This window comes from Peromyscus eremicus, chromosome 10 (genome assembly GCF_949786415.1).
Source record: "Peromyscus eremicus chromosome 10, PerEre_H2_v1, whole genome shotgun sequence".
Lineage (NCBI taxonomy): Eukaryota > Metazoa > Chordata > Mammalia > Rodentia > Cricetidae > Peromyscus > Peromyscus eremicus.
Genome location: NC_081426.1, coordinates 77476424 through 77498220, shown reverse-complemented (window position 1 = coordinate 77498220; position 21797 = coordinate 77476424). Strand labels below are relative to the sequence as shown.

The following is a 21797-nucleotide window of genomic DNA, read 5'->3' as shown; positions in this document are numbered from 1 at the left end:
AAGTGGTGGAGCATGCCTCCTTCTGCAGGAGGGCTCACACCGAGGCAACGAAGGGTTGACAGAGCTTTTGTGTCAACAACTAGCATAATTATTAAGCTCTGTGGTGCTACAGGCACTTGATTAGATGCTTGAGATTTCTTTCTATAATTCTCACAACCCTCTCTCCATATAAACCCTGACGGGGAAGCCCTTTCCCTGAGAGGTGAATATAGAAGTACTCAAAAGTAGAGATTTATAAAAAGAACAAATAAAGAAATGAAAATCAAACCAACCAACCAAACAAAAATCCCAAATAGCATGTTTCATATTATTTCAATCTAATATTGAGTTAACACAGAGTTCATTATGTGGAAGACTGGTGTCTGAAAGGGATATTATAGCGTCAAAAGACATACATATGTAAATAAGGCTGCATAACTCCCAGTTTTAAAACTTCAAAAGAATCCCAGTATCCCTTAAATAAAGCATAAGCACTTTCTCTCTCCCAGTAAGACACTAGTACCCACCTAACTCTTCAGCATCATCTTTCACTATTCTTCCTCTGGTGTCTTAAACTGAATCCCACCTGGCCCAAGGCCCTCAGATGCTTCCCTGGAAATCTCTCTTCCTTATTGTCTCATAGCTGACAACTCTCCATCAACCTAAATGTATTATACTAAAATAACAATAACAAAAAAGAGCCTTCCATAACCCCACACCACTAGTACATTATGCATTATCCTATTTTATTTTATTAATAATCTTTAGAATTTGTGTTATTTATCAATATTTTAATTTATTTTTATACTTTTCTGTCCTCAAACATAAAACTTGTGTGAACTGAAAATTTATGTCTTGTGTGCTTCTTTATTCCTAGCACTTCAATAACATTAGACATACACATGATTAATAAGTATTTGCTGAGGGAATAAGTGAATAATATTGTATATGCCTTACACTTCTGAAACTCATTAATTAAATACACCTCCAATATGCTATTTGTACATATTTTATACTTAAACCATGGGCAACAGGCTTTAAATGAAACTATAATTACAACCAAGTATTATCAAGAGTGATATTTTCTCTTGAGTTAACCTAAATGCATGTAGTTAACTAATCTAAATAATGTAATTAATGGATACTGTGCAGCTCATGTATGCTGCTAATCTTTTCCAGTAATGCAAACCCACGTCAATGGACTCTTAGCTTTGGAACAACAATAAACCCTCCCTTAATGAAAAGAGATGTCCGAAGAATTATTATGCATGAGAGGTATCGGCCCCCAGCAAGAGACCATGACATTGCTCTTGTGCAGTTTTCTCCAAAAGTCACCTATTCAGATGAAGTACGCCGAATTTGTTTGCCAGAAGCCTCTGCGTCATTTCCGCCAAATTCAACTTTCTTCATCACAGGATTTGGAGCACTTTACTATACTGGTGAGTACTATTGGTGAGTACCTCCAAACAGCCAACAAACAGCTTAGCCCTTTCGCAGAGTAATTTCATCACCTGTATTATGTTGCCAGCCCTTTTCCCAAACTCGTTTTGGTTAGTTAGGGCTCTTGTTCTATAAGTGACAGAAATCCAACACAAAACAAAAACAAAACAAATTTGGCCCTTGAAACTCAGGTGTCCTGTGTGAGAAATCTTGTAGTCAGTGTTTTTCGTTGGGACCATGGACTCCCCAATAATGACATGGAGGCTTACTAATTATAAAGCTTGGCCAATAGCTTAGGCTTGTTTCTAACTGGCTCTTGTAATTTAACCTATATTTTTTAATATAGTTTCTAGCTAGTTCTTGTAACTTAACTTGTAAATTAACCTATATTTTTTAGTCTACATTCTTCCGTGTGCTCATTACTTCTCCATTTTGGGTATCCTCCTTCCTCTACATATGGATGGTAACTCCACCTTTCTTTTTCTCCAAGACCTGACTGTCCCCAGAAGTCCCACCTAACCTCTTTTTCTGCCTAGCTATTGGTCATTAAGCTTTTCATTAAACCAATTAGAAGGAGTTTTGGCAAAGACGCATCTTCACAGTGTACAAAAAGATTATTCCACATTTCCCCTTTTTGTCTGAATAAAAAGAAAGGCTTTAACTCTAACACAGTAAAACCATATACAATAAGAACAATTATCAAGTAAGAAATACAATTACAATGTTTAGTCCATTTTCATTTAGCAAATTTAGAGAAACTATTCCATTATCTATCCTATCTTAGTGAGTTCAAAGTTTTATACTTAGACCAGTTTCTATCATAACTTATATTACCATCCTAAAAGTATCTTTTTAGACCTTAAAACATCTTTTTAGATTAACGAGTTAAAGCTTTTTTGCTTCTCAACCTTATGAAAACTTCTTTTCTGAATTTGGTAACAAGGAAAACTGTAAAACTGTAACTATGTAGTCTTCAATTCCCATCAGTGACCCAAAAAAGGATGAAATATTACTTGAGTAAAGAGGAAATGCAGAGAAAACAACTTCCAAAATTATAGAAATGATAGAGGCATCTGTCTGCCTGGACAGTCACTCCAAGGTTTATTGTCAGTTTGGGACATTCATCTTTGTCCTACAGGCCTAGAATACCCGACAGACTTTTCTATGAAGCAGAAATTTTGAAGGACTGTCTGTCATACTTTCTCTTGGAAAAGTTTGGCAGTTGCCTTCTTTTGTGTCCTGCTTGTCCAATTTGGACAGCATATTGTTAGCACTGAAGCAAGATCAGTCTCTTGCCCAAATGACTAGCTTCTGCCACATTGAAAGCAAACTCCATATGGAGGTTCTTCAATGCCTATCATCTTTTGAAGTAAACTGGTGTTGCCAGAGGCTGATGTGTCTCACTGTCATGAAAAGCCTTGTTATTTAAACATTTTAAATGTCATATTCTTTAGGTCTTTGAAGTGTTTGAAGATAACCTATCTATTTAGAAATATATCTTCATATGACCTTGAAAACATACCTAACACAACAATAAGTTTGATTGCTATAGGTGACTAACTATTAACCTATTTCTTTATTATCCTAAATAGCTTCTAAGGACTAAAACTTTGCATTACTTTTTAAAATGAGCTACATAGGTACACCTTATATAAGAAACAGAAACATACAATACAATATAACAAAAATATCCTGAAATTTGTATCAATATACAAAAATTCATATCAATGTAAAATATTTGAGACTAGTGCTTTTCAAAAGTAGACTCAACAATTCAGTCTTTTATCTCATTATTTCTATACTATATCCCCCCCCTTTTCTCTTTAGAAAGAGATCCCTGAATCTAATCTCCTTTGTTCAGTTTTTTTTTTCTGGACAGGACCAATAACAATTTGTAACTAACCCCCATAAACAATAACAAACATCCATAACCCACCGAATGACCAAAAATCATCCACCACATCTCTTGGGAATGTGGGCATTGTGTTCTCTAGACGGTTTCCCGTTGTTTGGGGGTTCTGGCATCTTTGGGGAACCTTGAGAAAACTAGGATAATGGTCAAGTCCTGGCTAGAATAGTTTGTGAGGCTGGACCATCTCAGTCAGCAGATTTGAAGCTGTTCTGGGTGCAGATCTCTGAGGAAATTGCAACAGAGGCACTCTGAGAGGCTGGATCACCTGGGTCACCCATTTTCATTGGTATCTGACCCCTTTGCTCTGAAAACACATAAACATTCAAAGGTCATGTACATAACTGCATTAACACAACTGTGGATTGTGAATTATACATAAGCCAGCCAAAGATGATTTTTTTTGTTTTATGTTTGGGCAAGTAAAACATATGTCCCTTGTCTTATAGTTTTTCTAGGTTTATTCCTTTATGTCTGTAGCCAAGATACTCAGGAGTTCTCCCCTGGTCAAATCTGATCCCTATTAACCTGGAAGGAATCCACAGCTTTTCATTTCCTGTGGAAACAAAAGCACAATCTTTCCTTCACAGCAACACATTTTCCATTCTGAACTTCCATTCTGAAGCCAAGACATCTCTAAAGTATATAGGCTGGTTTAATTCTATAGTCCATTTCACAATCCAATATCTCTCAACAGCCATTGTCCTCTCTTTTTCAGCATTCAAAAAATTTTAAGTTAACAAAGTAGCATATAAATTCCAAAGTCCCTGTGTTATAATATTTCCCACCTTTATGTGGCTTATTGTTTTTTAATTACTTTACTTCTCTCTTTAAAGACTTTATTATTTTTAAGCTTGTTTTTATGACTGTGTATATCCTTTTTTTCCCCCTTAAACCTATGTACATTGTTAAACACACTGTTACCTGTTCAGAGTATTTTTTTTTCCATCTGAACCTGCATTACTGCATATCTGTAACTTTTTTTTTTTGTCTGTATGAGCAAAACCTTAAACCACCACATAGCTTAGCTCATGGCACACTGGCAGCTCAAGCCCATAGGCAGTGTGTCTCTGTTCCATGGCCCACATGAGAGACTGCAGGACTAGGAAGCCATGTTTGGCTCTGTTTTTATGTGTTTGGAATTTTTTTAAGCTTTCTCAGGTCTTATGTGGGAATACATGCCCCACACCGGGCATCATTTGTAGTAAGTGTTTTTCATTGGGACTGCTGGCTCCCCAATAATGACATGGAGACTAATTATTAAATATGAAAGCTTGGCCAATAGCTTAGACTTGTTTCTAACTAGGTCTTATAACTTAAATTAACTCATATTTTTTAATCTACATTATTCCACATGCTCGTTGCCTCATCTTCATTTTGTCCATCCTCCTTTTCTCCACATGGAGCTGGCGACTCCACCTTTCTTTTTCTCCTGAGACCTCTCTGTCCTCAGAAGTCTTGCCTCTAACCTCTTTTCCTGCCTAGCTATTGACCATTCAACTCTTTATTAAGCCAATCAGAAGGTGCTTTGGCAAAGACACATCTTCACAGTGTACAAAAAGATTATTTCACAACAATATCTCTCTTAGATGTAGATAGTGTAGAGAGTTTAAATGATGTTGCTGAATCCTGGACCTCTAAATCTTTGTGCCTGTAAGTCCTGTTTTCCCCAGGTTAGCGTCACTAGTGGAAACTCTAGCTCCACCTAGTGGCAGAAGTAGTTGACAGGCAGTCCTAGAGTACTGGATTGACCAACTTAAATATTTTTCATGCCTGGGCAGTTAATTTTACTTTAGTACTAAAGAAGCCAGTTTAATGGTGGTTAAGAACAAAATCAGTATGGAGGTAAATCGTCAAAACATGCTTACCCTCTCTAAGCTGATTCAACTTTATTATTAACTTTTAATGACTGCTGCTGAATGTTTTCAGTCTTTCTCAGATATATATAACAATCTCTAGAAGGTTTGACTATTGACTTGAGGAAACGCAAAATGAGCTTTTGAAAATGGCAACATCTGCCATTGGTGGTGGCACATGCCTTTAATTCCAGCACTCAGGAGGCAGAGCCAGGCAGATCTCTGTGAGTTTGAGGCCAGCCTGGGCTACAGAGTGAGTTCCAGGAAAGGTGCAAAGCTACACAGAGAAACCCTGTCTCGAAAAAAAAAAAAATAAAGAAAAAAGAAAATGGCAGCATCCATTCGAAGCAGCCTGTACTCTAGATACACAAAAAAATGTCCAGGAATAAACCTCTAATCTCATGTTCCACCAAGGAACTGGGAAAGCACACAAGCATCACTAGGAACAGGCTTTGTAGACCCTAGACTTACCTCAGATGTTCACTCTGCTCAGTTCCATCTTAGACATGATGAACATGCATTACTTTCTCCTTGGTCATATAACTGACTGCAGAAGATATTACCTATCGTTGCTTAGTTCCAGCAGGGTAGCAACCACAATATCACGCTATGGTTGCACTGTATCTGATGGGCTCTCTCTGTGATAGAATTCTGGAAGGCACATCATGAATTCCTCTTGCTTCAAGAAAAATCCGGTTCTGGCAACAGTTTGAGGTTGGAACAGATACATACCTGACAGAATACATTGTGAATAGCAATAAGATTAGACATTTATAAAACATTGTCTTTAACACAGTAGGCCACACATTACCCACAAGGGCCCATGGCTTATTCTCCAAGGAAGTCCATATCCATTTATGTAAAGCAAGCGTTAGTGAATATGAAATAACTGAGACTGTACATTGTATGTTCTATGACCATATGAACTCAAACTAGAAAACAACAAAAAAAGTCTATGTGCTTAGAAATTCAGGAACACGCTCCTAGATAAACGAATCTTGGGGCAAATCTCTTAAAAGTATCTGGAATTGAATTAAACCTGAATACTGTATAGAGTATATCTGTGCTTACGTCAGAAAAGAAGCTCTCTATAAACTAAGTGCCAAACTAAGATGAGAGAAACAAATCTTAAACAAGCAGAAGGAAGGAATAATAAAGACAAAAAGTAGATAAAATGGATAAATATGAATGAAGTTCTTTGATATAAATCAATAGTCTTTAAAAAGCCAGTAGGTGTTCCTAAAGTAGTTGGGATATAGTTAGGGATTTGGGGGTATAAATTTGGGAGCTATGCTTTTCATAATTTTGTTACATTTTACCAAGTAGTTTTCTATATAAACAATGAACTTATCTACCACCTAGAAATGATCAGTTTTCATATTCACTAGTCCTTGCCAGAACTAGTTAACATTTTTAAAATTGATAATACAGTAAGAATACATATGTATACATAGACACATACATATATTATCAATTTAATTTTTGTTGGGTCAGAAGTTCTGATGGTCATTGGGTCTTCTTCTCTGAGTCTTTTAGAACTGCAGTCTGGGTGTGGCCTCACCCGAGGCTCAGAATTCTCTTCCCAGCTGTCTGTTGGTAGAATTCTGTTTCTTGCAGCTATACAGTCTGCCTCCTCAGCATCCTTAAGAAAATGTGTCCAAGCATATTTTAATTCTAAGGAAATTCTAAACCTTACCTGATGTGGCCAGGTCCCTTCGATAATCTCCCCTTTGATTATGCCAAAGTCAATCAGATTAAATATATTATTTTATATAAAAAATTTCCCAGCACTTTGCCATATAACTTAAACCTAATCATGGAAATGATTCCCATCACATTCTCAGAGTCCAACCCACGCTTAGAGAAAGAGAAATAACAAGAATGTTGGGCGCTGTGCTGGAGTTCTGCCAACCAGAGTGTCATGATTTCCATCTACTCCATGACTGAGAAAAACAGTTCCAGAATGTTTGTGATACTCCTGTTTCCGCCTGTCATACAGGCCTAGCTTAGGATTTGGATGCTTAACTTTATCTAAAACAAATTTGTTTATAAGACATTAAATTGTCTTGTAATGCAATTATATACATGAAAGCTCTTTGCAAATGCACAGGACTGGATAAAGATATATAGTTTAAGTGGTGCTTTATCAAGCCAAGAAACAATACTATATCATACCAAGAAACAATGCAAATTAAACATGTAACATTTGTGGGAATAATCTGGAATCCGTAAACACAAAGTTTGTCTTTTAAAAAATAAGATGCATTCTTTAAAAAAAAAAAGTTTGAAGGGCTCAAGAAGTTAACAGCACTGACAGCTTTTCCAAAGGACCCAGGTTCGGTTCCCAACACCCACATGATGGTTCACAATCATATATAACTCCAGTTCCAGGGGATCCAACTTTTCTGAACTCCACAGACATTGCAAGGAGTGTGTGGTGCACAAACATACATGAATGCAAAATGTCTATACGCATAAAATAAAAATAAAAATAAATGTAGTATGTTAAAAGTAAAAATTTAAGGATTTTCTAGAAAGGAAACCAAACGGTCATCCTGCTTATAGAAGTATTTACTCAAATTGGTAATACAACAACCATCATTAAATGCACCAGGTTTTGCGTTTTGTTTTTGTTTTGAGACAGGGTCTCACTGTGTAGCACTGTATGCCTATGTAGACCACACTAGGCTCAAACTTGCAGAGACACATGTGCCTCTGCCTCTCAAATATGGGGGTTAAAGGCATGTGCCAGATTTTAGTTAGACTGTTTTTCTCTAGGACTGTTCAGGAGAACCGTAGTCCGTCTGAACAATTTTAGGATGGAGAAGATTAGAAAAGAACTCACTCACTTCAGTCCGTGTAAAAACACTTGTTGAAAATTCTGAGACTGCTTTGTTTTTTCTTAAGGGGAATCCCAAAATGAGCTCCGGGAAGCCCGAGTAGAGCTCATAAGCAATGACGTCTGCAAACAACCACAGGTGTATGGCAACGACATAAAGCGTGGGATGTTCTGTGCTGGATATCTGGAAGGAAAGTACGATGCCTGCAGGGTAGGTTGGAGAGAGAAAAAACCCGAAGTCGCTAACTCAAAGGCATTTCACCCAGCCCAGGAATGCTCTGTGTTCTTTATTCTAGCGCAGGACACAGACATACTGACACCTCCAAATGTGTAAACGTCATAGTACATACTTTTAAATGTTTTTTATTAAACAACTTGAAACAAGCGAAGGATTTCTTTGATGCTTGCTATCAAACACAAAATTTCAGTGTCTTAATAACCAGGAACTCGTAGGACACCAGGAAAGTCACGTCTTCTCGTATTTAAAAGCAGCAACCGTGTAGTAGAGTGAATTGTGATGCTCTAAGAATGTAATGAAAAAGAAGCAGCTTTCTCTTCAAGGAAACATTTTTGGGACAAGCATCAGAGAGATGATGCTTCAAAGAGAACTAAAGAATAAGTAGTACTTACTTAATTACAGAATTAGAAGAGGGAATAGTTAAAACTGTGAAGGTGTATATATTTGTATTTATTACCAACTACTGTAATTCAGGTAACACCTACCAAAGCACAAATAGGGTGACAGGTGGGAGGTCTATTTAGTGGTGCAAAGTTTGATTAGATTATACTGTCAATATCCTGCAGTTCTTCGTGGTGTCTCCCTCAGTCTTCCAGAACCCATATGGAATGTACATTTTCTGATGAAGGTCTGAGTATGTTTCTTTCCATACACAATCTTTTTTTTTTTTGACATGAGACTCTCAAAAATTTCAAGGATGTGAATCTACACAGTAAAACCATGAGACTATTAGTGGCATGGGATACCTCAAAGCCCTGCCTACAGGCCAACAAATTACAGAATGAGCTACGTCTGTGGAAAGAGCACAGAATTTTATAACCTATAGGTTGAGTCAGAGCAGGATCTAACACACAACCAATCTCAGTTGCCAAGAGTGTGGAAGGAGACAGCCAGAATTTAGGGATCCAAGCAAGAGATGGGTAGAAGTGAGTGGAAGCTCACATCAGAAGGTGTAGAGCACACAGGGGATGATAATACTGATATCAGTGGACAGATTTGTGGTCCAGAGGATTCACTGGGATGGGAAGGAAAGAAATATAAGAAAAACCCCTACTCATAGAAAAAGCCACTGGGACAGTGGTTCAAGTGATGATGACTTGGGTACATGATGAAGGCTTCAGAGAAACTGATAAAACTGAATTAAAAGTACCCACATCAATCTGGATTCCTTACATCATCACATGTTCATCTAGAATTCAATAAATCCCCCTAATGAAGATAGAGGAAAGAGAAAGGGAGAAGGAGAGAAGGAGCGAGGGAGGGGGAAGAAAGAGACAGAGAGAGATGGAGAGGAGAGAGAGGGATCGAAGGAGGGGGGAGAGAGAAACAAAGAAAAAACAAGAGAGAGCAGCATCGGTGCTAGAGTCCAAGAGAGCAAGAGTGAGAATGAGAATTCCTCCACCAAACATCTAGGTGGGCAAGATTCAAGTACAAATAAAAAAAAATTGCTGGAGAGAAACTCAGAAGAAAAAAAGTTTTCATACCTTCGTGCAGATTTGTAATTTTGTTTCTGGTTGTCACTCAGTCAAGAGTTCGATAAAACAGATTGGGTTTGCTGACCGCCACCAGGCACTGAGGAAGAGCTCTCTTACGTTGATTTCAGTCACTGCAGAACACACTGGGTGTAAGAAGCCATCTCCATTTCACAATCACTTGCAGAGGAAAAATTAGTTTTCTCCAGAAGAGTCTCAAAGGGCACACATCACACTTAAGAACAGGCCTCATGCCCAGCAATAGATGGCCAACACAAAACAAACTAAATTGTGATTTTTGGAGAGTTTTGTTTTTTGTCTCATATTGCTTTGCTTAGACTTTTTTTTTTTTTTTAAACCATACTGGTCTTTTGCTTGCATATTACGGTTTTTCCTTATACGTTATGTATATTTTACATTTCTATGGGTTTTGTTCATGTTGGTGTGTGGGTCACCGTGTGTGTGTGTGTGTGTGTGTGTGTGTGTGTGTGTGTGTGTGTGTGTTTCTAGTGTTTTTTCCCTTTGTTTTTATGTTTGTTGATTTTGTTTTATTTTTGTTTATCTGTTTTATTTGGCCATTTGTTTCCTGAAGACAGAAAGAAAGAAAGCTTGGAGTTAGAAGGGTAGGGTGTGGGGAGGATCTGGGAGGAGAAGAAACCATGATCAGTATGTATTTATTGTATGAAAAAGTAATTTGTTTTCAATTAAAACAAAAAGAAATCAGTGGGTGGGTTCAGGCATCACTTTTCTGGAGAACTTGACTCATTCAAAATTAGTATTAACAAAACAAGCATCACTGTTAATTGACACAATGTAGAGCTCATTAAGCTCTGGTGAGGAAAAGTTGCAAAGGAGATAAATAGTTAAATATCTACTACCATGACAGGAAAGCAGTATATGCAGTCTAATTAAAAACAAAACAAAACAAAACAAAAAAACGGCAATTTGAGTACTTTTTAGATACAATAAGAAACGTTTAAGCCATGAAGTGCTACCCCGAGGAAACAGACTAGATGAGGAGATGTACACTTCAGTTTTTTTCTTTTTAATGCTATCTTGTTTACTCAAAATCAAAATTTAGTAGAAAATATGTAGCTTTACCTTTTTTTTCAACTGTTTTATTTATTCATTCGGTTATAGTAATCTATACATACACTAATAATAAAATAAGTGGTTCATCAAACTTTTGTAAATGATGAACTGCTTAGCTAATTGTTTTTCTGTTGTTTGTTTTCAGGGTGATTCTGGGGGACCATTGGTTGTAAAAGACAATAAAGACACGTGGTATCTCCTTGGAATTGTGAGCTGGGGAGATAATTGTGGTCAAAAGAACAAACCTGGAGTCTACACACAAGTGACTTATTACCGACACTGGATTGCTTCAAGAACAGGTCTCTAAGTTGCTACAGATGCTAAACAAAACAGCAGCATACAGGTCATATGTATATAAGAGTTCAGACATTCATTTGGTGGCATTGGTACAATGAAGCAAGATTAAGTAGCTGGACCTAGCAACATGGAATGTGTGACTTATTTCAGAATCACTTACTTGTGAAGTGATGGGTTATTTTATCACTGAGAAAATGCAGCAAAGATATTCATAGCTTTAAACCAAGTAAATTGGATTGCACACAAGATGCATTGTGTAGTTTTGAAGATAGCCTGGGAGACTTTTAGAGTGTGTTTTTTCCTGGGTGCTCCCTCAAGTGAAAACCATTTTGAATTCTCAGAAGTCTCAAGGTACTTGTACAATTACCTGTGATATCCAGAGCTCACAAACATCTTTTAGTCCTCTTTCCTTCTATATTTTCATAAGTTTTTCATTACAGGAAAAAAGTTTGCTACTTCTAAGTGCGTATAAGAGAATTGTATGAAAGAAGATTATATGGAGCCATCAAAGTTTGGTGGCAAACTAAAGCAAAGGCGATCTAACCTCTGCAGAGAAACTTTCCTGATTTTTCTATGATTTAAACACACACACACACACACACACACACACACACACACACCCATGTGAACAACAGTCACATCACCACCCCTATGGCATAGATATATGTAAGAGAAATAGTGATTCATGTTTTATATAAAGTAATTGTTTAATCAATGTGTAACTTTTGTCATGAAAAATTGAGAGGGGATGATAACTTTGTGAGCATTCTGTCCCAGAATAGGTGTACAAGAATTTGACATTTCGAATGTGCATTTACATATTTTGGTCACCAGGGGGAGATTTTGCCCAGTATTGTCTTAGGTCAAATGCCTGAACACAACTGAGAATTTAACATGGAGGAAAAACAAAAAAACATTTTGTTTCTTCAGGGAATGGCAATTTTTGTTGTCTTTATTTCTACCACCAAGTTCCTCCTAAGGCTCATGTTGTAATATATATATGTCTCCTCCCTAAAACAAACAAGCAAGCAAACAAACAAAAACCCATGCAGGCATCCAGAGAGTGAGGCCTCAGCGCCCATAATTAAATTAAATAAGGCTTTGTTGGAATATTTCTTGCTTTGTGAGATGTCTGGGTTTGCAAGCCAAGATATATAAACAGCTGACAAAAATATTTGCAATTTGCATCCTTAGCTGCCAAATCCACATGTTCCCTTTCCTTACAAAGTTTGTTTAGGGCTGCTGTATCCAATGAGACCCATTACATTTTTCACTAAGTGTTGTTGTTTTAAACCAGGAAACTTACTGTAACCATTTTAAATAATTCTCTCAGGCAGCTGGCTGTCAATGATCTCAATTCAAAGTAAATCGCTCCTTCATATATATAAAAAAAAATACCCATTTCCACATAAATTTTCTGTATTATAGTGGTGAGTTATGATTTTGCTTCTAATGCTAAGATTCAGAAAGTGGTTGTAGAGTTAGTTGTAAATGATGTGCTCTAAACTGTCTTCTGCAGCATTTCATTTGGGGCTGTATGGGAAAAAATACTGTTTTATCATTTTAAATCTAATAAAGTTGGTGATCAGAGCATTCCATAGACAATATCATGGAGTCTGTGTTCCTGTGGTAGTGTGAGTCTTTTCAGCTGTTGTTAAGTTACATTCGTTAAAATAAGGAATCTAAGGTCATTCTTAGCTACTCAGGAAGCTTTGTCTCAAACAACAACAAAATCTAACAAAAGAATTGTACTCTTGATGATGGATTGGGCGGGACAAGGAGACTCACATGCAGGCCAGCGGGGACCAACCCAGGCTCTGAGGAGGATATATGGTCCTGCCCAGCACCACGACTGGACTTAGAAGGACGAGGAGGGAAGGGCGGGGAGGGAGGAGAGGGAGGGAGAGGGGGTTCATTTCCTGTTGATAGCGGCATATCTGAAGAGCTGAAAGTGTTGAGGAGTGGCCTGAAGTGGGTGGCTTCGTTGTCACCCAGGGCCATGGTGATGCTTGTGCCTGGGCTGCCTTGTGCCGAGGCCCGTGTCTAGGTTCATGGTCCTGACACAGTCCTTGTCTGTGTTGATGGCTGAGGCTCCTGAACCACCAAAGGCCCAGAAGATAGGGCTGTATAGAGTTGGCCACACCCCCTCGCTAGGTGCAACCCTAGGGAGAACTGGTCCTGCCCCTCAAGGGCTGAAGCACTCAGGAGAGAGGGTCCTGCATCTCACCTGGGCAGCACAAAAGAGCTGACCCTGTTGGCAGGGGCATGGGCGAGCTGGCTCTGAGGGCGTGAGAATGGGAGAGCTGGTCATGGCCCTCTGGCCTGCCATTTGGAGGCATGAGTGAGAGAAAGATGCCCTCCTTCCCTCATCCCTCAACCCCTGCAGCAGGCGGAGGACCTTACCTAACCCCTCCCCAGGGATATAAGGTTGGGAAGGGAATTGAATAGGAGGAGTCAGAGGGAGATAGTGGTGGATGGGTATAATCAGTATGCATTATAGAAACATACAAAACTTTCAAAGAATAAAAATATCATTAAAAGCATTTTTCTAGTGATCTTGCCTAAACTATAGTGTATCATACAGCACCAACTTGCACTTCAAGCAGAGAGAAGTTCACCGAGCTCACTGTTTGTGGGGTGATCATGAAGGTGAGGTTTCTCTAGCTTCCAAAATACACAGTAAGAAACAGTTTGTTTTCATGTCATAATCCCATACATACACAATAAAATATATAAATAATAGCTTAGATTGAAGTTTCATGAAGCAATACTTACCCTTACTAAGTGTAATGGGATAGTTTTTATTATTTTTATCAAGTATACCTACAACCAAATTGACTCCATACTCTACCAAGCCATCACCTGCAGAAGATGACCGAATAATCATTGCTATTATTAATCTCCACTTATTATCGCATTGCGATTCTCCTCACCTTTATTCTCTCCTTATGGTCTTCATTTAGTGAATTGTTACCAAATTATAATGTGATTCCATAATTTGGACCCGTTCTATCCAAGTATCATTGGTCTCTCTTCTGCCTAAAAGTCAACCTAAATCAATGTCACGTGGCAATCAATAGAATTTTCTTTTGCTTGTGCTTTGTGCTCTATGTGCTCTGTGACTCCCCTTCAGTAATACAGCTTCCTCTTTGGACACACCATTCTCCCTTCATGAACATAACTTCCCCTTTTGTCACACTGTTCTGCCTTTGTGAAGCAACTTCCTCTTTGATCATATTACTTTCCTTACCGTATAAAACCAAGATTAAGTCTGTCTTGGCCAGGAATGTTTCTCTTACTATGACAGGCAAAATTGTTCACCATACAGACCTCTTTTAGCATTTTTTTCCTCCTCCAAATCAGTTCTGATTCTTCACTCTGCATTGTAGTTTTTACATATGTATGTTAGCACTTAAGTATTTCACATTCCATAAGGCTTTGGAGCTGCTTTATTTATTTACCTTTTTATCTCACACAGTACATGTTTTAGATAAATGTTTGGTGATAGAATAATTTAAGAAAGGCTAATTAGTTGAGAAATCTGTCTCTGGTGTTACATAGCTCCAGTTCCCATTATTTCCTTTACTAAATTATCCAACCTATATGGCCCTATTTCACATATTCTTAAATGTTCTTAAAAATCCTCTGCTCTCAATCTATGCCAAGAGCAACAAATGCAAACATTCCTTCCTACATGACAACACCCTTTCCTAAAGTCTCTTATTTCAAAATCTTCCTCCATATCTCCTTACATGAACACATCTGAAATTCACACATACATTTAGAAATTAGGACAACAAGCCAATATTCATTTTGTAGAACTTCCCAACTCGTTTGTTCTCATTACTTAATCTATCAGTATCATCTGTTCTTGCTCTTTTCTTAAATGACTCACAATTATGTCACTTCCAGATGGCCATTTTTAATATGCATGATACCCTCCTGAAGCTTATCCTTATTGACATTTCCTAATAGCAACAATAGAAATAAAAACAAAACTCATATGCATTATCTATATTTTTATAGCTCATAGAAGCAAGGGGATATAAATTTCACAAAATAGTGATATTTCATTTATAAATTATTGTTATCCATGTAAGACTTCTTTTCATTTATGTTAGTAATTAAAACTTAATAGTAAGCTCAATTTTAATGTGATTGTGGTATGCATGATTATGTATATGTATATGAAGATGTTCACATGTGTGTGAACATATATGTGTGTGCACATACCTATTGAGGTCCAAGGTTGATATAGGGAATCCTCCTTCATCACTCTCCACTTTATTTATTGAGGTTGTATCTGAACTGGATCCACAGATCACCAATACAGACTACCACAGCTAGTCAGAATCCTGCAGGGAACTCCTGTTTCTGCTTTCTGAGTGCTGAGATTATAGGTGGGACACCAAAACTGCCTGGCATTCGGGTAGATTCTGGAAAGCATACTATCCACAAAGCATGAAGACTGTAAACTAACTTTTAAAAAACAGTTCTGTTTTGTTTTCTAAGCCTATGAAGCCTATCTCATAAGAGAAATCACCAAATTAAATACAGTCAAAAGTCTTAAATGTTATGTGAATTCAAAATATAGAAATGATCTGGACATGTGAACTAATAAAAAACTGGAAAATTGAGTCAGTGTTAGCACTCTCAATGTAAACAGGTGCTAGGAATATCCACCTCAGGTCTTCAGCATGTTATCATTTAGATTTAGTAATTAAAATATCATTTGTATATAAATTGTAGTATTTTGAAGCATAAAATTAGGACTGCTGAATTGTGGTTTTATGAAAAGCTCATTTCAAAAGCCATTTTATAGATTTTTTAATCTGAATATTTTAACTAATGAGGAAGGAACTCTATACACAAACATATTTAGAAATAAAGAAAATCTGAAAGACAACAGATTCAAGGAAGAGTGTGGAAATTAGAAATTTAGTCATCAGACAAAGTTATGGCAAATCAGAAAGATTTTAATGGAGTAACTGGCCACTGTTAGAATAGCTAAAGATACTATCTCAGGTTTATTCACTAAAAAAATTCAAATATTTCTGACACATTTCCCCAGTGGAGAGGCATTATGATGATTACATCTTCCCTCAGCCTATACACTACTAAGTAGATAAAAATAGTAGCTGGGAAATTCTTCATATTTAAGATTTCTGTATCTACAAAACACTGCTTAGATCTGTAGACAGAAGTAAGACTCTTGATGAGTTACATAAAACACCAGCTTTGAAAGAAACGGTTCATGCTGATGATGAGTAATGAGAAACACATTAAAAATTGTTAATACTGCCGGGCAGTGGTGGCGCACGCCTTTAATCCCAGCACTCGGGAGGCAGAGCCAGGTGGATCTCCGTGAGTTTGAGGCCAGCCTGGGCTACCAAGTGAGTTCCAGGAAAGGCGCAAAGCTACACAGAGAAACCCTGTCTCGAAAACCCAAAAAAAAAAAAAAAAATTGTTAATACCTAAAAGGAACTCATCCAACAGACCACAGGTGTCTGGCACTGGCCAAAGACTGTCAGACGTACACAGTAAACTATCCTAAGGTTGGCATACCATTGCACCTGAACTTGTTAACTCTATGTAGCCCATCCATTCCTCAAATGTTGCATACATTTGTAATTACATGTGGCATACACATGAAATCCCAGTCCGTGGGGATCTAAGGCAGGATGATGGTGAGTTTAAGACCAGCTTGGGATACATAGCAAGATGACGTCTTACAAAATACACAACAAAAATAATTCCCAAGAGCTACAAAACTACCAGGAGAATGCAAAATGATATTGCTGTTTTAGAAAGCTTGGTAATTTTTCTGAACACATGCTTCATCAATCACTGTCTGTAGTATTCACCCACATGACCCAAAACAATTACAGTCATACAAAAATTTTCACACAGACATTGACAGCAACTATTAATTTCAAAACACAGACACAACTAAGACATCCTTCAGAAAGTGGAAAAACTGGCACATCAAGACAAGCTATTAACCTATGAGAACAGAGAAGTAGTGCTAAATGAGAGACACCAATGAAAAAGCTATGTACTATATGAGTCTAACTACATCACTTCAGGAAGAAGTAAACTAGGAAGGCATTAGAAGAACTAATGGTTCAAAGAAGTTAATGGTAGAGGGTGAGTGAATGAAGAGATGGATCAAGGAAATTTTAGGGAAGTGAACTATACTCTGCAGAAGTATAATAGTGGTAATATGTAATTGTACACGTGTTTAAGCCCTTAAAAAATAACCACACAAAGAATGAACCCTGGAGGACTTCAAGCGACAGAAGTATATTAATGTTGGCTCATAGACTGCAACACATGGACCACCAATTTGGGCCTGTTACTTGTGGAGGAGGCCCTTGAGGAATGGAGATATATGGGTATTTGATGCTTTCTACTCTGTTACGCTATGAACCTAAATTTCCCCTTGAAATGGTGTTTATTTTTTAATATTTAGTGTTTTTAAAGAAGGATTTAGAGTTATAGTAGAAAATAAAAGTTATAGGGGTGGAACATAGAGTTTTAGATAAAAAAAAAAAGTGTTTGACCATGTTCCAGTGAGTATACGGCAAAATTGGACTTGGTACTTTTTTCTTCTTCTTTTTTCAAGGGGAGGTCACATGGGAGGGTGGACCTAGGGGGACTGGGAAGTGAATGAGATTGGGGTGCATGATATGAAATTCTCAAATAACCAATAAAAATATTATGTTGGGGGAAAAAAAGAAAAAAATGTTGGAAGTAAGTATAACAAAAGTCAGTCACCTATCTCTCATTTAAAGAACTTTTTGACTGTAACTATTTTTAGTAGAAAATGAAAAGTCAGAAGAAAACTTTAATTAGCATGCAGAAAATTTTACAAATAGATTTTAGCAAAAAGCAGAAACCAAAGAATTTTTCACAAATAATTGAATAGTATGTGTCAAACAGCTTAAATTTTGTGGTGGGTATGTGGAGTGGGTCTATACAGAGACTCAGAATTTCATGAAAGCAGACTAGTGTTATATCAATTAATACAATCAGATAAAACAACTAGACTACAGGAGCTGGGGAGAAAAGAATAATCCCCGAGGTCACCCTAATTTGCTACTGTCTTAAAGTATTAGAATAGATGGCATAATATGCCATGCAAAGTCACTAGGTATGACTCCATAATCTGTCAAATTCTTTGCATTGGCTATAGGAACTGATAAAATTAGCATCATATAGGACAAGAAAACTAAAATTGAGCCCAGTCCCTCACTGAATTATATCGTCAATCTCTTCATAAAGTGAACAGAGAAGCATCCTCTCAGAACCCCCAAGTTCTCAGCACAAGGAGATTTATTTGCCCTAGAAAGACAGAGAGCAGGATTAATGGACAAAGACAGGAGATAGAGGAAGAGAGAGAAGGGAAAGGGAACCAGGGAAAGGTGACAGGGGTATTTTTCCCAGAGGGACAAAGGACTGCCTCTGAATACAGAGGAGACAGATGTGACACATAGAAAAATGGCAGTTTATAAAGGTAAAGGGGGAAACCCCTTGTTAGGACGAAGTGTTTAATTTGAATTGGGCGTCTTTATTAGGTGAACCAAAGAGAGCTTCTGATTGCTGGATGTCTTAGTTGAGATTACTATTGCTGTGAAAAGACCCCATGACCATGGCAACTCTTATAAAGAAAACATTTAATTGGGGGTGGCTTGCTTACTGTTTCTGAGGTTCAGTCCATTATCATCAGGACAGGGAGCATAGTGGCAGGCGGGTGGGGTGCTAGAGCTAAGAGGGCTACATCTTGCAGGCAACAGAAAGTCAAATGAATGACACTGGGTGGTATACTGAGCATAGGAAACCTAAAAGTTCACTCCCACATTGACACACTTCCTCCAACAAGGCCATACCCACACCAACAAAGCCACACCTCCTAATAGTGCCACTCCCTATGAGATTATGGGGGCCATTTACATTCAAACTACCACACTGAACTTTAATATTTTGATAGCTGGACCTTGATAGTCAGCCTCAGGAAGAGAGATTGGCCAAACAAGGGAATGGACCTTGGGGGTTAGCTTCAGGAATGTAATCTAATGGTTTTTAGCAAGGCAGAGGACATGGGGAGAAGGGGAAGGCCTCCCAGAGCCACATGCTCAAGTGGGCTGGAGTCCCTTCATTCCTACCTTTTTATTTTGTTTTATTCTTGGGTACCTGGGTTTTGGATAGACAACTTGTGAATTTTAGGCCTTCCAGGGCCATGTCTAGAGACTCTGTCAGTCCCTGATTCCTGCAGGAATTCTGTATCTGTCCGTAAGGAGAATCATATGTATTAATTGGAGCCTGGGGCTAGATAACTTCAAAATTGTCTTGAGAGAAGTTCCACAGAATTTGTAACCAGTCTCCACTACCTTGGTTTCTAGGATTAAAAGAGTTCTCTGGCCGTTTTGGACCATCAGCTCTGAGTAAAAGCAGGGAAAGAACAGAGAGGTGGCCAGGGCAGTGGTGGTGCACACCTTTAGTCCCGTCACTTAAGAGGCAGAGGCAGGCAGATGTCTGTGAGTTCAAGGCCCACCTGGTCTACAGAGTGGGTTCCAGGGCAGCCAGGATTACATAGAAAAACCCTGTTGAAACAAACAAACAAAAAGAACAGAAAGGTATCCCTGGTGGAAGTCTAGGCCATGACTCATGATATGGTATCCACACAGTAAAACTCATAAACTTGAAAGGTATGTTTCACTCCGGGTAAGCAAGGTATTTTATCTTTTAGTCATCCTTCCAAAGAGAACAGACTGGCCCTGCATTGCCTTCCATTGGTTATTTTAGAGTTTTAATATTGTCCTTTGTGGACCAACTTCTGATTATACTATCTGTTTGACATTCTTTATTCATGTCTCCTTTAAATGCCTCTGAAAGAACAGATTTTAAAAGTTCTATTCAAAACAATACAAAAATACAGATTTCAATGTAAGGTGAAAAGTTTCTTTTCTGTTCTAAGACTATAAACAATTCGTTAATCCCCAACAGCTATCAATTAAAACCTCTTGGAAAAAATAAAGATGTGTCCATTACTAAAGAATGACTCAAGTGCATGTTCTTCCAACAGCAATTAGAGATTCTTAATTTTACATGAGAGGATGCTGTCATTTTATGGTTTCACTTGGCCTCAACTGCTGCCTCTACAGACAGACATTTCTCAGTTTGGTAAAACAGCAAAGCACTATCTCCGATGTTCATATGAAACAAATTGATTATTTAATACTGCTCAAATAATATTTTTAAATGTATATAAAAGATATGCTACCCAAGCACACATTTTCTGAATGGGGGTGGTATCATGTAAAGGTAAACAATATGAAGGTAGATAGAATGGCTTACAGCCTAGCTCTGCAATATGCTAGGTTACTGGCATAGATCTGTTGTTTGAACTTTATGATATTAATTTTTTTCTTTCTTCATTCCTTCTTTCCTTTCCTTTTTCTTTCTTTTTTTCTTTGTTTCCTTCTTTCTAAGAGCTGACTGTATAGTCCAGGTGAATCTCCAATTTGGCACTGGGATTGCAGGAATGGTATGCCACAACCAGTTTGTGATGGTTAACTTGAAATGTCAGCTTCTCTGGCCCAAGATGCCCACATACTACATTCAAACATTATCCTGTGTCTTCTATGGGGTCATTTTTAAATAATATTCTTATCTGTCTTTAACTGTTTGGATTGCTAAAACAGAGTACATGATACTAGGCCATTTATTTAAGGGTAACTTATTATTTACTCACAATGCTGGAGGTGTAGAAATTCAACCATGGCACCTATATCTACTGAAGACCTGCATGATCTTATAACATAGCAGAGGGCATCACATGGAAAGACAAGCCTGCTAGGTCAGGTCTTCCTCTGTTAATGACATTGTGGGGGCCCCTCCCTCATGACATCATCTAATCTTAATTATCTCCTATAGGTCCTCTCTCTAATACCATTAACCTATGAATTTTATGATTAAGTAGCCAACACGTAGATTCTGGGGGCACACCTAAACCATAGCCATATTTAAATCTTTGAACTTTGAGTAAACAAATTACCTTTCATAATTTAATTGAACCCTCATCCAGCCAGTTGAAGGGCCAGACAGAACCAAAGGCAGATGTGCCCCTACCTTGAGAAATAGGAATTCTGCCATCCGACAGCCTTTAGATGAATGTAATATTGACTCCCCCTTTATCTCCAGTCTGCCATCTCACAGATTTTGAGTTTGTCATCCTCCATAACAATAATAAATTTCTTAAAATAAATCTCTCTCTCTCTCTCTCTCTCTCTCTATATATATATATATATATGTGTGTGTGTGTGTGTGTGTGTGTGTGTGTGTGTGTGTGTGTATGTGTACACATCTAATTACTTCTGTTACTCTGGAGAATCCAGATTTATACAGACTTTATTAATTTTAATTTTTAATTAAAACCTATAATACAAATCTTCATATTTCAGATAGAAATGAATACATAAAATGAATGATTGATACCATGTGTTGTAATATATTGCAAACTTGTCAGAAATTCTAGGAAAATTGGAAAGTTAGTTAAAACTAATAGATACATTTTAAATTTCTACTGAAAATTTGTAACTTCATTCATTATTTGCTGTTCTATTATATCAAGTACTGCTCCATGGCTTGGGCCAGAACAGTGGCCATGAGGTTT

The 21797-nt window shown here is 37.6% G+C and overlaps 1 protein-coding gene across 1 annotated transcript in view; it reads left to right on the top strand.

Annotated features, from left to right (window-relative positions):
* The window catches only part of LOC131920421 (transmembrane protease serine 11A-like), a 45665-nt gene extending 34348 nt beyond the window's left edge, over positions 1 to 11317 (top strand). Inside the window, exons 8-10 of the mRNA XM_059274754.1 lie at positions 1159 to 1418; positions 8092 to 8234; positions 10971 to 11317. Of these exons, the coding sequence (XP_059130737.1) occupies positions 1159 to 1418; positions 8092 to 8234; positions 10971 to 11132 (565 nt within the window). The 3' untranslated portion in view covers positions 11133 to 11317. The remainder of the gene's footprint in view (positions 1 to 1158; positions 1419 to 8091; positions 8235 to 10970) is intronic.
* Positions 11318 to 21797: the final 10480 nt, after the last annotated feature.